Below are 15,757 nucleotides of genomic sequence, written 5' to 3' on the forward strand. Positions count from 1 at the left end.
TGGAGCGAACGCGCGACTATGCTAATTACTGACTATTTCAATCCTGATCTCTATCGCTTCCTCGATCCTTGCGCGAATGGCATTCCTGCATCGGTACAATTATCTTTTTGCTTCCTTTTATTGGAATAATTTCAATTTCTGTTAATTAACAATTTAGCATGATTCACCGTGAACTCCGTGAATATTGTAATTACGATTACTACAAAAGTTCGAGAAGTCGTCGCGGTTTTGTACCAAACCCGGATCAGCTGATGTTGACTCTTTCAGACGTCTAGGAATCTGACGTAAAGATCAATGAAAATTTCTCCCGGTTACAAAAATGTCGACCATTTATATGGACATATTTAGATGATTAAGAAACTCGGTAGAGTTTCGTGCCAAATATGTATATATAGAAGCGCAAAACTCTGACCCAGTCATTATCTGCGATGTTTACTTTGGCGCGTCAAACTGGACAAAGGATGTCGTTTTCTGAACCTCTTGAACGAGTAATGTCAATTACTTATCACGAGAGAAAGCAATTCCACTCCTTTGGACTAATTCGATTCAGTCCCTACCAGGGGGTCGACACTGCCATGTATTGCGGTGTAACGCTTTATGCACTACTGCCATCTTCGGTTGGAGTAAACCTTCTTCGCGAACTAAATTATTTGGCGGGCTATTCAAATTCATTTATTAAACGAAGGGGTAATTTCGGGATTTAAAAAGTACTTGCAATGATTAAAACAGGCGTTGCTTAAGCTGACACACACAAATGTAAGAAAACAGTATATTAAACATAAAATAAGTAACAAAAGTGTCAGTGGTGCAATGCCTGTTTTAAATCACTGTAAGAACTGAAATAATTACATTAAACATTAGTTAAAAAGTCACATATTTATTAAGATAAAAATATTAATTAATATGAATGTATAAATATACAAATTCTATACAAATTTAATTTTTGTTATGATTACTATAATTATATTTTGTTATGATTACTATGATTATTATAATTATTATAGTAAGAGACTACAAACTGTTCTTGATTTACACTATTACTGACAAACTCACGTTCGCGATTTAATACTCGAGGTAATCGAAACTTGTGAAAATATTGCCACTAATCGAGGTTAGGTTCACTTTGGTTCAGTTGTCCCGACTATTTTTATACGCATCTACGCTGCGCCTCCTGGAGTCTCTTGCTATTAGTTAGAAAATTTTTTCTCTGTTCTTCTCTTTCTATTAGACTGAAAAGTCACGACACCAGCGCAGTCTTTGCTTGGAGTAGGTGAACTAACTTCAGCGTTACACCTCTCCCATAAGGAGTGTCGACCCCCTGGTCCCTACTGGAAGGCCAATTTGTTAGGAGTGACACGTTTCGTATCAGCCAATAGGCGGAGTACTCTCCGAAACTGGTCTACTAGCATTAGGATAATTAATGAGCTCGCCGGGTCAATTACGAGATCCTCGTAATAGGCGTGCACATTCCTCTGCCCGGTTACTGCATAAAAAATAGAAAGTGGCGTAACGCCGATTAAAGAAAGCAGCCTCTCTCGGCGCGACTCCGGCCGCACTTGGAGTTAGGGAAAGATCTAATTCGCCGCGGCTCGCTCGGGATTAGTAAATGTCAGGGCTGGTGGTTTCGTCCGAGACAGTAGCACTCGTGAAAGGCAGAGTGCAACCGTTGGCAGACCTTGCATGCCGATCCGTGATCCGCGTGTATGCAACCTACGAGTCTGCAGCCACTCGCCCTTCTTTTTCCAGCGAGTCACGCGTCCTGGAGACAGCCCCCTGCGCATCCCTAACCACTCTGGAACTACATTTCCTGATTTTTTATCCGGAATATCATTTAATCGGGTACTATATTGAATTGTTCCACAAGTTCGCGGTCCAATTTTGTTGACAGAAAATTTTCTTTGGAGATAATTTCATGCTTAACGCTAGGTTTACGGGGTTTTTTTTATATACCTGTTTCTACGAGCACCCGTCAAATTGACGGGTAAACAAAAACACGCATTTTCTTTAAAAAATCAATTTATTCAAATTACGTCTGTATTAAACAACCCTAGACTTTACGTTTAAATAAATTATTAAGAAGTAAAAAGTCCTTTTTTAAAAATTATCACGGAAATGATTGGAATGCTCGTCCTCTCATCCTTGGAGTCAGAACTAGAAAGAATGTGCATCCTTTTCTTGCTACGGCACCCTTTCAAGAAGTTTTCCTCTTCCCTATCCGAAGATCCTTCTGTTTCTCCACTTTCAATGCAAACTTTCACTCTCATCTTCGCCTTACACTCCCTGCAACGAAGCAAATATATATGGATTGTTTATGAAATTAGCTAGTCCGTCAATTTGACGGGTTTCGTAGAGATAGGTATACTACGTACAGATTTTAATAATTAGAAGGCTTAGGAAAAAATAATTGTGTGTACAAATTCTTTGGATGAAATGATTAATTTACGATACAAAAATGGTTAAAATTAATGTTATGGTTTTTTCGGTATTTCTTTTTGGAGTTTGAATTCCGTCAAATTGACGGGTCCCGTAAACCTAGTGTTAAATAAAAGTGCTGGGCAGGTGGCGAGAAGTGATCAACACTGCCGGCGAATACATTATCAATTACCCGTTTGAGGGTTAAACCGTTTCGACGTACACTGAGCGAAAAATTTACTTTCTAGACGAAGTTAATATCTTGCGGCTATATAAATGTTTCTTGTTAAAGACATTTCTTGACTCTAATAAAATTGATTTCGTAAGAATCTTCAATCTTGCAGCCTAAATGATGGTAAGTTAATGTCAATCCGCCCCGGCGTAATGTGCGCGAGTCTTGAAGGGTACTTTGGTACCCCCTCCGATTTTGTTCCACTTTAGGTTCGGCACATTATGCCGGAGCGGATCGCAGCGCATTGCAAAAATCCGTGCGGGATCGATTTCATAATTTTTATATGACGCTTATTACGAATCGCTTGCTAGGCGAATTTTTGCGCAAACCCGCTGCGACGCGTCGAAATTTGTGACGGATCGGCGCAATAGCGAACACCCCAAGTCGAAATTTTTGGCTAATTTTATAAAGTCCGTCCGAACTTGATGCAGGTCAGTTTCAGGCGTTCTGGCGTACTACGAAATTATGAATATCATAAAACATGTCATTCAAGAAGAGATGGGGCCGACGATATGTTTAGCGATGCAATATCGAAAGATAGTATCAATACTTGGCTTTGACAAGAATTCCAACCCAAACATTCAAAACAAAGGTATTGATATTTAAAAACATCTGTACTTCATTAAAGATGGACTTCGACGTTACTCCATTAATCATTGAAATTTATGTAAATGTCTATTTGATTAAATATCATTTGTGCTTGTCCCGCAATAATTAACTTCATTGCTTTAATCGACATTGTACATACACGGATTAAACATGCCCCTAAACTCGTTACTAATCTCCTCAATGCGTTACTCCTGCAGATTACCTGTTTCTAATTAAATATTAATTCTTTCTCAAATTTTCTCCCTGTTTTAAACGATGCTTACGTTAGCTAATAAACTTGTCACTTTTTGACATTTTTTGTACGTGCGCACATGCATACATGTTGTTAAATGATAGCCGAGTATTTATATATTAAAGGCTTTGTTGGCGGAGAATGCGTCAGGAGCGATAGACAGCTAACAAAAGACAGCGTTGCTAGGAGACTCACATACAACCTTCGGAGGAGAAGCTTTCACGAGGTGTTCATATATTACAATACATTGCATGTTATATACATTAGGATATTTCAGCCGCTCAGTGCACACATTGATTAACTCCATAAAACAAAAAGTTGAGAAATGCGATGAAGTAATGTAGATTCTTTTTTAAAATTCCTATTATAATATAACTTCAAATATATAATGTAGAATACATAAATACAGTTATAGTTTTTATCTAACGGTATATAAAATTAATAAGAAAGAATAGCCAAAAAATAATCGTCTGCATTTTATATCGACAAATGTTTTTGCAGGTATTAAATTTCCTCCCCTATTCCTGTATGCCAAACCTTTTGTTCCGTTATGCTTTTGTAATTTCGTGCCCATTTATCAGGATTACGACTTCTTTTCCTCCCAATCGATGTGTTTGTTGGGGAATTTGTACGGTTGCAATCGGATGAATCCGAGAAACACGATAAACGTCTTCTTGCCCCAGACTTTCTGCTGATAAATCGCATTGAAGAATCATCCCTGCTTTCCACATCCACATTGTTATTAGTTTCACTCATCTTGATTATAACGGTATAATATTTAGTTCTTTAAAAACAATCAGGGAGTAATGTTGAAAAGACCAAAAAATATGTAGTCCGTGTAATATTGGTGAAGTATACGGTAACATTCAGCGTGAGAGATCACCGTTATACTAACTACCGTCTGCATTGCGCTTCTCTCTATCCGTTTGCTGATGCGATTTTATTACTCATACTGTTGAAAGGGGGAAAGCATCTTCGGCTGTTTAAAAAAAAAAGCGTCGATGTACGGCCGCAACAGATAATCCAATAATACTATACTGCCAGGTATTCGTCTACGATTTACATTAGAGTATGGAGTTAATCAAAATGGCTTCTGAAATAAATGACTTATTATTCAATCCCCAAAAAAATGTTGCCGTTTAATGGTGTTAATCTCTATCAATCAGGAAAGATATTATAAATATAAAAAGTTATGACTATACCAAGTGCTTTGACCTCCAAATTTAAGATTTTTCAAAAAGTGGAGTTAATCGATGTGTGCACTGAGCGGCTCGTTTGTAGGTGGGAGGTCCACCCCGTTCGGCGATCGATGGGATCAATACCCTGTAGAATTTGTCAAGGCCTGATTCAGGAGCACCTGCAAACCGTTCAGTCCGATTGCAAAATTCGAGATTGTCGCAGGAGCCACGCCGGGAAGAAAAAAAAAACGAGAACCCGCCACAATAGTTGCATTTATTTCCCACGTCTCCCTCGGTTCGTTTCAGCAATGGATGGATACATCGGACTCGTTACGTCTCCGATAGCTCGCCAAACGACCGGCAATTTTCTCTGGCCCTGCGGTCGAACCGTTTCGAGCCGGTCCCGAGCGGGTTTCTTACGGCCAACTTGCTTCGTTAAAGAATAACGCGACCAGTTTTCATGCCGCGAATTATATAAAGGTTACTTAAGGCCGTTGCGATTCTTACACACTCGGAAGTAAGTGCGCCCCATACATCAACCAGGAATAGAGAGTTCTCTCCGTAATACTTGGGAGCACAAAGCTGTTTGTTGTGTCGACGCAGTAAACCAAATACTAGAAAACCGAGTCGAAAGTGGCGCCCGGTTTTTTTGATATTGTATAACATTTATGTTTAAACATTCCAAAGGATCGTTCGGCTCAGAAATGAAATTGGAGCGGCAACCTTGAAATTTAAATAACAGAATCGAACACGTGTTCGAAAAGTTCCTTTTTTCTCGGTTTTTCGTATTGTCCTTTCTCTTTTATCGACAACATACCGAGGACACAATCGACACCGACGAGCTATTTATCGGATGTTATAAAACACGATCTTATATAATATAAATTATACAAAGACTGGACCAGTGAAAACTCTCGAGTACCCAGCAGCTCTTTCCGATGTTTTTGGCTAGTTTCCCATAATGGCCAGTTTTAGTCGACCGCGGTATCGAATCTGGATTTCTTGGCTGAAAAAAATACCAAGTGGGAAATAATTTATCGAGAGCAGAATTTCAACTTTGAGCGGAGATTTTACATATCGAATTTAAAGTCTAGTTTCTGAGAACAGGTTTCCCTGCTTCAGGAATTTCAGTAAAAGACAGGTTTCGAAAGAACTTTGGACAAGCCTTGAGCAAGGAATTCTTCTTACTTAATTTTCTTTTACTCCGTACGCCTTTCATTAATATTCGAGATTTTAGGAAATGAGAAACTACTTTCTAGCTTGAGATCGGTAGAACAAACGAAATGTAGATCAGCGTTTTATGTAGGTGTTGAAACTGGTTTGAAAATAGTTAAAGTGGGTGTATACCCGGAACTGGTAAACTGTCTGGGTTTCTATATATACGGATGCATTTTGAAGGCCAGAGGAATTGTATAATAACGAAAGAGAAAGTAAACATTGCAAAAAAGTAATATTCCTGTAAAACATGTCCAAGAAACTCGATAAGGTTTCAAACCAAATACAGTTAAGCAAGAAACTTGTATTATCGCATGTTGAGCGAAACGCACTTTCTCACACGGAACAAATATATATATTATACGTGTATAAAATATCTGGCATTGACACGTATATGTGAAGTAGACGCATATAATAATATACGAAATGTGCTGGGGCATGTATGCGTCGTCTACAGTTAGTGTACGTATTTTTTAACGTTCAACGAACATATAATATACGTCCCACACGAAAGAAGTTTCATTATTATACGTGTACAAGATATGAATCATTGTACAGAGAAAAATCAGATGTACAGAAAAAAACGTCCGAAGAACTGAATGACGCAGTTCGACTGCATAGTTTCCAAGTAGAATGGAAACAATTTCAGTGATACCTCCACAATAGAATACAGTTTATCACCGTAAAATACGACTGTTCGATATTTCCTGTATATTACACGATTCCATGTAGGAAACTATGGACGAACTAACCCACGGTTTCGAAGTAACATCGATAAGTAGGTGGAGCCTGACCGTAATAATAATGTATGAAGCCGGAACAAGCTGCGTCAATACATATCCCAGATCGCCCTATCGCTCCGATACATTCTTTTATGGGTCGTGACAAACGGTTTCCGTCTTTCTACCACCGCTTGCGATCTTTCCATTATCCTAAAAGGATACGAGTAGTAAGCAAAATCCTCCTCGGTGGAGTATTCGACTGTCCTTGTCGGTAACGTTTTGCTACCGAATTTGCTTCTACCTGCGGTTTCCTTATTTCTGCAATGGTTTACTGTTCTTCGATCATCCTGAAAAGACTGCTATAAATACGACCAAGCAGGACTGATGTCTTTGGTGAAACATTCAACTATCCTAGTTAATTAAGTCTTGCTACCGAATTTCCTCTGAACGGTTTCTGTGTTTCTTACGATTTTCGAAATGAATATAAATGCATTAGAAACCTGAAGCGATTGAAACAAGTACGAAGAGTTGAAACACACTGCAGAAAGTTCTTGATGGAGCATTAAATTGTCCTGGTTAAGGTGAAGTGAAACACGTCGAGGAACTTGATCAACGTCAATAAAGAAGATTTTTCTAAATGCCTACGTTGCCGACGTTTGTTTTTATATTGACAGCTGTATCGAATTATATTGGGCATTGTACCAAATGGCATACTCCACCTGTCGTTTTCGTACAATAATTATAAAGAAATCGAAGTAAAACTCCAGAAATCCCCCGAATTCATGCTTTCTGGGGGCCTCATTCACTGCAGAGGGACCCCCTGCGCCATCTGTGATTTTTAGGTCAATTAAATTTTCACTCCGAGACCTCGTTTTACCATCGTTTTGGCATAGAAGCGCATACAACACTTTTTTTGCCTTTATCTCGTTCAAATGCGAGTTTATCCACTACCAGAGTGTTCTAAATTGTCGTAAAATTGTCCTGACTCTTTCCATTCTCATATCAGAGCCTTCGATAATTGTATATTGATCGAAATATGAGATTTCGACGCCATTTTGGTTCTGGTCTGGGCTGAGTTCAAAAATTAAAAAAAAAATCCAAATGTTGAATGTGTCAGGACAACTCTTAGATGATCAGGAGTGATGTGTCAAAGTTTCGGACAGTTTGGCCTAATACCCTTAAAACAAAGTGTTGTATTCGAATCGACTGATTTGAAGGGGGTTTCACTTCACCTTAACGATAGCGTTTTACTACCGAATGCTTCCGAACGGTCCAGGACAAATTGACATTCTGCACATTCCCTGGCTTTAACTTCAAATGGGTCACAGCCCCAGGCCGTGATTAGTCTGCACTTCAAAACTATGATTCCTTTGCTGGGAAAGAGTCCAATAACTGGACTCTGTTCTGTAACCAATTGTCAACTTTAATAATCCATAAACCCCCAACGGACCGATCACAATTATTACTTGGTTGCATAGTGACTGTTAACATTAACGATGTCAGGTACGAAGGTGGAAAGACACACCGAGATAGGCGAAACAAGTTGTGAACGGTAATAGGCGATCGTTTATTTCTAACTGGGTTCTGACCATTTTAAGTCGTTATCCGATTCTTATTAATTTTGTACAATTTAATTTGTTGTCAGTCATTTTTTATTTCACTTTGAATTATTTTCTGAACTCGTTGAATCCATTTTGGTACTACAAATAAGTGATATTCACTTAACGCGCCATTAATGCTGCAAAAATTGTAAAACGGAGATGAAGCATTTTACGATCACTCCAGAAATCCAGAAATTAGTTTGGAGGTTAGTAGCACGTGCCTCGCATTAAATTTAGCGTAAATTTTCCGAATCGTTGACTCACGTCTCGATCACCTCGAATCAATATCGTCCCATTGTCGCCAAACAGTTGCGATCGCGTTGCGCCAAACGGAAATTCACTTCGGATATTTGCAGATTCATAAGACACGAACTTCATCATAAGATAGAAATCCAAAGACACATACTTAACCTACCTCAATGATCATCTCCCGTCAACGTTCCCATTCACCTCGATCCCTCGAATTTCCTATCCGAAATCCCCGAGGAGCTATTCACTCGGAAATCAGTGAAAACGATTTCCTTCATTGAGAATCGATTGTCTTTGATTTCATATAATAAACAACAATGCGATCGACAACAAATGACAGTCGGCCTTAAAGTCGTGGCTATGTTTTGGTGATTTCAAACGAAATCCAGTGATTTCTGTTTACGATTTCTACGAGATTTCGAGCATTAAAATCCATGATTTCCTGAGTGAATAACCCCTCGGAAATTCCAAGATTTCCCAAAGTCTCCCACGCTTTCGCGTTTTCTATCCACATTCAGGATCCAGCAACATGGCAACAAGATCAAGGGAAACCGCGAAGGTTTTCCCCACCTCGAGTGGGCCATTTGGGGCCCGATGTCCCCAAGTCCACGACCGAAGAAAAAGAATGCTTTCCTGAAATTGGAACATATCGGTGAAACTCGCGTATTCGGAGCATTTGCGTTACCGTATCTCCACAAGGTAACCGTACGACCAGGAATCGAATAGATAGTGAAAGTCCCTGCGAGTCAGTAGGGGATTGGGCGGGGCGGGGACGGGGCCCAGTAAGGTATATGAGGGCCCCAGTTCGGAGCCCGGCCGGTACTCTAGCCTCGCTGCCTACTTACACACATACACACACGTATATTTATACACACACATACACACAAACCTGGCATTATGTACACCCTTGTGACGGTACGTATCGTCGAAACGCTCATCGCGATTGGCGGGTCCCCTGGAATTTCGGGCCTGTAAGGCCCGAACAACAAGTGTGATCCGAGTGTCGACCGAGCCGCGTTGTGGACTTGTGAACAGTGTACCACCGGAGTGTTTCGCTATGGATACGAATAGTTATTCCGATCACGTCCGTTCACTACTCGGAGTGAAGCGCGTAAGAAGAAAGTCCCTGAAAATGATGAGGAAATTCCGGGCGAAGGAAGGGTTTTAAGGTTAAATGGGCCCTATTGGCAAAGTCGGGCTGTAAAGTTCGAGTAATCGGAGACTCTGAGTAGAATTATCATTATTTGTATCGTTAATAATTACCTGCTGACGATAATCCTTGAGTTTTGATGGCGCGTGGTTGATTGCAAGTCGGGTAAAAAGGGATCTGACAGTGATTGGTCGTGATTCGCAATTAAGCTCCTGTCATGTCTGACGCTGGGCACACAATCACCGTTCTGAGGGACTCGGTGACTTTTCGGCTTACTTTCCGTAGAAAGTGACTTCTGCAAAAAGAGCCTGGTGTCGATGTAGTCAGGAAATCCAGCTGTAATTGGTGTTACGTGGGTCAGCAGTGTTACATGAATTGCTCGGGTTCGATTACTGGCATTGCTGCAGTCATTGAAATTATCGGTTTCAGTCGAAGATAATTGTCTCGAATCTTTTTTTCCAGTAATTCCATAATTAAAGAAAGGCTTTAGTATCCTGAATGGAGAAATAATTGCGTTATTAGTACTTCCGACTCCACCGAGACATCACTGTTAAACTATCTGGAGTAAGGATCATATAAAAAAGAATTATTTCCCAACGAATATAAACTAGCAGTAAAATCACAGTTGGGTTAGTCGACATTTTAGATGATTGACGTGATTCAAGAGATCATCAATCGTGTTCCATTCTTCAAGAAAACTTTCCAGCTCTGAATCGATGCAAATACCACTTTCTGCCCTTGAGGATCTTAATGGACACGCGTTCTTATCGTTTAAAAATAATCGTGACTTCATTACTCTTACTTCAATTATTCTTAGCACTTTCAATACCACGATTAAATTCCAAACTTTTAATCCTGAGTCAGCAACAAAAAATAATATAAATATCGATTGAATAAAAGTGAACAGATAAAAGGTCCAAGTGTTCCGGAGTCATTACACAACTCGAGAAATTGCACCACTCCGGATGCAACAATCAATTACCACAAACGAATTAATTACCATCCCAGCAAGTCGGTCTCAAAAAACCGAAAGGTGAAGTCAATGAAACTTAAAGGAGCGTAACACGGAATGTTTCACTGAAAGCGACGAAACCGTTAAGTTATCGGTGATTACCATACACGTGCGTTTTTATCGACCTTATGTCTCTGCTACAATTTTGGAGTGAAATCTTAAGAAACGGTATGCACTATCGAGCACGCCCGTTGCACGCGGAAGTTGGATCCTTTTTCTTTGGCAACTTTCACAATGCGATTTGCATGCTCTTCTTTACTGAATTAACCAGCGCCTAGCAATTGAATAACTCGATTATCCACGGAAATCACGAAAGAAAGTCAATTAGAGACAAGTGATTACGGACTTTCCGTAGGTTTCACCTAGGATGTACCACTTTTTCCTAAAGTCAAGGTTAAAGACGTAACGATGCACCTTGCCTTTCTCTAGATGCACATCTTCAGGATACTCTAAGTAGGTGACGTTCATTATCGCCCACTTCTCTCCAACTTCCACTACACAAAAACTTCTGTGGATTTAAAATTCTCGTTACAAACTGTAAAATACATTTAAGCATTTGTAAAAACATTGCTTACTCTTTCAACCTCGTCTAGAATATTTATTAGAAGGTGAGAATCTGCAGTGCATCCATGCATCAAATGCATTGCCTACTGTAGAAGTACCCTTTCGGTTCACTCGAGAAACAGTCGAAAACAGACGTAATCCGAGTAATATCCAATCTGCGGTTTTGGTAATATGTCGAAGTGGTCGAGGTAACCTCGAGACGAGGGTTTCATTTCCATCATCAAGATCATCATGTCGGTTCCCGTCTGCAACTCTGCGGGGAACGTAATCGCCACTCTGTGGGATTTCTTCTCGCCGATTCTGCTCATCTTAAACACTGTCAAATTAGTCTTCTTCTATTTCATCTTGAAAGGGATTCGGGAATTTTGGTTCGAGGATTTCTCCCGAAAGCAGCAGCAGGTGCAACGCTGTGCCCTTCTGTCGTCGAAAATGATTAACGCCAAATCGGCGCAAGTCAAATTATCGCCGATGTCGGTCAAAGTGGATTTCCAGAGTCCAGCGAGCTTCTAACAAGGCGAGACTTAGAATTTCATAAAAACTTAATTAACCATTTTTATACATTTGGTTTTCCATACAAGTATACCTGCATTGAGGTGAAAATCATAGAAAAATGATATAGTCGAATGTGAAACGTTACTCGGTATGTAAAGTATTCATAGTGTTCCGAAGGACTCATCGTGTTTAAACACTGTTTTAATTGCACTTTTTAAATGTCTACAATTTTAAGGAGGTCACGATTTAAACGCAACTGCACTGAGAACAAAATTTCACTGAACCAAAGAAATATTTTATTAATTCAAAGAATAATTATTTGGCTCAAATAATCTCAAATAAATTGGATGCAACGTTTCTTCGGAATTATGACAATTTGTTTGAGTTTATTTTAGTCAACAGTTATTCTTTGAATTAATAAAATATTTCTTTGGTACCATTCAAAGATATTTCATTAGTTCAACGACATTTTTTCCTCGGGGTGTAGACACTGTTTATGAGGAACTAGCAATTGCAACGATCGGCACTTTAACAAAAGTAGAATCGTAATTACTCGACACATACATTTTTAATTGCAGACCGCGTACGTGTATGTCAAACGGTGACATAATTATTACAGCATCAACATATAATTACCACAGTTAATGCGAAGACTCTTAGTATTATGAAAGGTCCATTCTATACATATCGAAACGTCGAGATATGTATGAAACTTTTCTCCAAACTGGGTGCACCGAATCATTTGAAAGTTCAGCACGTGATTCCGGAGACCCTAAGAATGTCGCGATGCTCGTGAAATTTCATTTATAAAAAGAAAAATTTGTTTATCCCAGACCGGAACCAGAAACAGATTTTTTTTTTTAATTAAATTTCATGAGCATCGCGTTCGTCCTTAGGGCCTCCTTAATCACACGCTGAAGTTTCAAATGATTCATTGCACCCACTTTGAAGAAAAATGTTATGAACACTTGGACGTTTTGATGTATATAGAATGACCCTTTCATAAGGTTCATTTTCACTTACTAAAAAAAATATTAATTTAATTAATTTGTTACGTATTAATTCGTAATAAAATATGGCTTCACGTTTACTCGCGCTTTAAAATTTAAATAATTGTAACCGCATAAATAAGAAATGTTACAGCGAGCAGAGCATAGAAGAGCCGTGAAATAAAACGAAGGTCCGGGTAATGTCGGCAGATGCCCATTTGAATCCGAGTGACCAACATTAATCGCTAAGACCTCGGTAAATAAGCACTCGAAGGAAATTTCATCACCTTCCCCCAGTTTCAGGTGTTACCTCGAGTTGTGCGACACACCGGGCAATGAACCGATAAATACTTGACAGAGTATCGTCAATTTCCAGGTACTCTTGGTGGCAGTGGCCGCGGTGTCGGCTCAATACCAGCAACCAGGAGGCAACTACGTCGACGATATCCCGCAGTACGAGGCAGGACGACCGGGTCATCTCGCTCCCAGAAGTTACGCGACCTCGGACTCGCCAGCGGCGCAAAGGCAGACAGCCGCGGCCAGTCCGAAGCCTACGCCGGTGGCGATCCTGAAACAGATCAACCGACACAACGAGGACGGGTCGTACACTTACGGATTCGAGGGGGCTGACGGCTCCTTCAAGATCGAGACCAAGCTGGGGACCGGCGAGGTGAAGGGCAAGTACGGCTTCGTGGACGACACCGGCAAGGTCCGCGTGGTGGAGTACGGGGCGAACCAGTACGGATTCCAGCCGGCCGGAGAGGGCATCACGGTGGCTCCGCCGACCCTGGTGGACGAGACCACCAGCAAGGAGGCCCTGGAGGCGCAGAACTACCAGGACTACCAGGACTACCAGTCCAGATCCTCCCCGGCGCGCGCTCCGGCCAGGGCGGCACCGGCGCCCGTGACGCGACCACGGCCCGTGTATCAGGGCCAGTTCGAGCAGCCCCAGTCCCACACTCAGGCCATTTACGCCCAGGAGCAGCTACAGCGAGCGCAGGTTCAGTCCCTGCCAAAGCCCGCGATCTTCGCGCCCGCCGGGGGACCAGCCCCCCAATCTCGGGCGCCGGCCTACCCCTCGGGCCCGGGGCCGTACGGGGCTTCCAGACCTCCCTTGCGCCAGTCGCAACTGATCCAGCCCGCTGCCTACGACGAGCCCGCCCCAGTCTCCCAGCAGTACAACCAGGGCCCCGTTCAGTTCAGCCCGGCCCCGGAGCAGGCGCCCCGGAGCCAGCCGCAGGCGCGCAGCCACTCCAGTGGCGGGATCTTGGACCAACTTGCCAGGGACTACGCGCTCCCACAGGGTGGAGCCGCGCCCTTGCACGACATCAGCTTCGGATACTACTAAAACCTGGTTCTCCGCGAGTTTCGGGGACTTTCGGCTCCTTGGGATGACTCTGGATGGACTCGTCCCCGCCAAGCCGGTCCTGTCGCGCCTTTCCGATAGACTGAGGCCCGCGCCTGAGGACTCGCTCTGGAATCGTCTAGCGTCTTCTCTCGTTAGAGCCCCTTATTTTTCCATTTCCTTCCCGGCCGGCATGTAGAACATTGGTTAACCACTAAGGAAGGTGCGGATGCGCGCCTGGGAGCACGACGTTTCACCTGGAGGCCTCGGTGGTTCGATGTACCCCAAATTTTCAATGGCTTGAAATAAATGCGAAACGGTACCTTGAGGAAGAGCGTGGTATTTCGGTAGGTTGAACGTTGTAATGGTAGGTATACGCCTAACGACAAATCGTAGCGACCTGTAGTCCGTGCGATTTAATCGAGTTCTTCTTTAGCGTCCACGTATTGTTCATGCGTTTGTCAAATCTATGCAGATCGGTTTACAGTGATGTATCGCGACGTTTTATCGTTTTGCGTATAGCGATCTTCTCGTCGATTGTGTTTGGCGGTACCGGTCCAGGTGACTAAACGCGTGACGACAAATCGTAGCGATTTATAATTTGTGCAGTTAAATTAACGTCATGTAGAGCGTACATGAGTGATTCGTGCGTTAGTTAAGTCTGTACAAATGTGCGTAAATTTATCGAGACGATTTATCGTTGGGTGTGACCACCTTAACGTGATCCCTCGATTGCCTATTTGTTGTTACGAACTTTGACGTTTTGCTACTTATTTGGCTTGGGCAGGAGTTGGATGGAATAAGAGTTTTCGGTTAGTATCTGCATGTCTACTTATTTTCTGTTGAATAACATTGACTTAATGATTTCCTGATACTGATCGGATTTGAAAGAATTTAATAAAAAATATTTTTGACTTGTAAATTATGACACAGTTGACATTTAGAAAACTAAAAGTACTCTTGCCTGCATTTGAATATAGACGGTTCCAACAAATAACTTGTTAAAAGTCGAGAGTATAAAAGTAACCTTTTTTACATATATAATGAATCGTAACTGTTGTAATATAAGTGTTCGAAGTTTGTTGGTTCTCCTCTGCTTCAACTGTTTCCAAGATTATTACGAAGTATGTACGTGCTAATTCTTATGTGCAAGTTATCGAGATTATTACGACGAATGAAATACTGTGCTTAAATGTTAATTACGAGTCCCCGAGCATACAGAATTTTCTTCTTAACCCCTTCGATCCTTATTCCATTCAACGCCTTAATTCAGACGAACAACTGACTTTTCTTCTCAGTTTTAGCACTAATGAATATATTTAAATGGTGTTGGAAATACTTTATACAGGAAGGAAGGAAACCGGAAGGTTCGATTTTCAACAACCAGTCATTAATGCTAGACGAAGGGAAATATTGCTTCAAATTTGTATAAAATTAAATTTAACTAAATTAAAATAAATTAAGATTTATACGGAATTTTTATAAAATGGATAAACTACACGAACAAAACTGAAAATTAACTCTCAAAGGTAGACTTCGGTCCTCCATGTCCAGGACTCTAAATGGTGACATAAAATTTGAGAATGTAGGATAAAAACCGCAGGTATTTCCCGAGGAATTTCAAAGGCGAATTCCTTGACTTAAGAGTTTCTACGCGTCATTATCGACTGTCAGTTAGCTCCGTCTTTCATGGTGCCGTGTACAGGGCGTGCACAGCACAAGGAAGCACATTAGCCGAGAATTACACGTGCCAAC

The 15,757-nt window shown here is 41.2% G+C and overlaps 1 protein-coding gene across 1 annotated transcript; it reads left to right on the top strand.

Moving 5' to 3' along the window:
- The first annotated feature begins 9,105 nt into the window (after positions 1 to 9,105).
- Positions 9,106 to 15,380, top strand: LOC105700178 (pupal cuticle protein 27). Its single transcript, XM_012425819.1, has 2 exons — positions 9,106 to 9,365; positions 13,034 to 15,380. The coding sequence occupies exons 1-2, from the start codon at positions 9,348 to 9,350 to the stop codon at positions 14,003 to 14,005; spliced, it is 990 nt and encodes a 329-aa protein (XP_012281242.1). The 5' UTR covers positions 9,106 to 9,347; the 3' UTR covers positions 14,006 to 15,380.
- Positions 15,381 to 15,757: the final 377 nt, after the last annotated feature.

This window comes from Orussus abietinus, unplaced genomic scaffold, assembly GCF_000612105.2.
Source record: "Orussus abietinus isolate OABI.00-Male unplaced genomic scaffold, Oabi_2.0 scaffold122, whole genome shotgun sequence".
NCBI lineage: Eukaryota > Metazoa > Arthropoda > Insecta > Hymenoptera > Orussidae > Orussus > Orussus abietinus.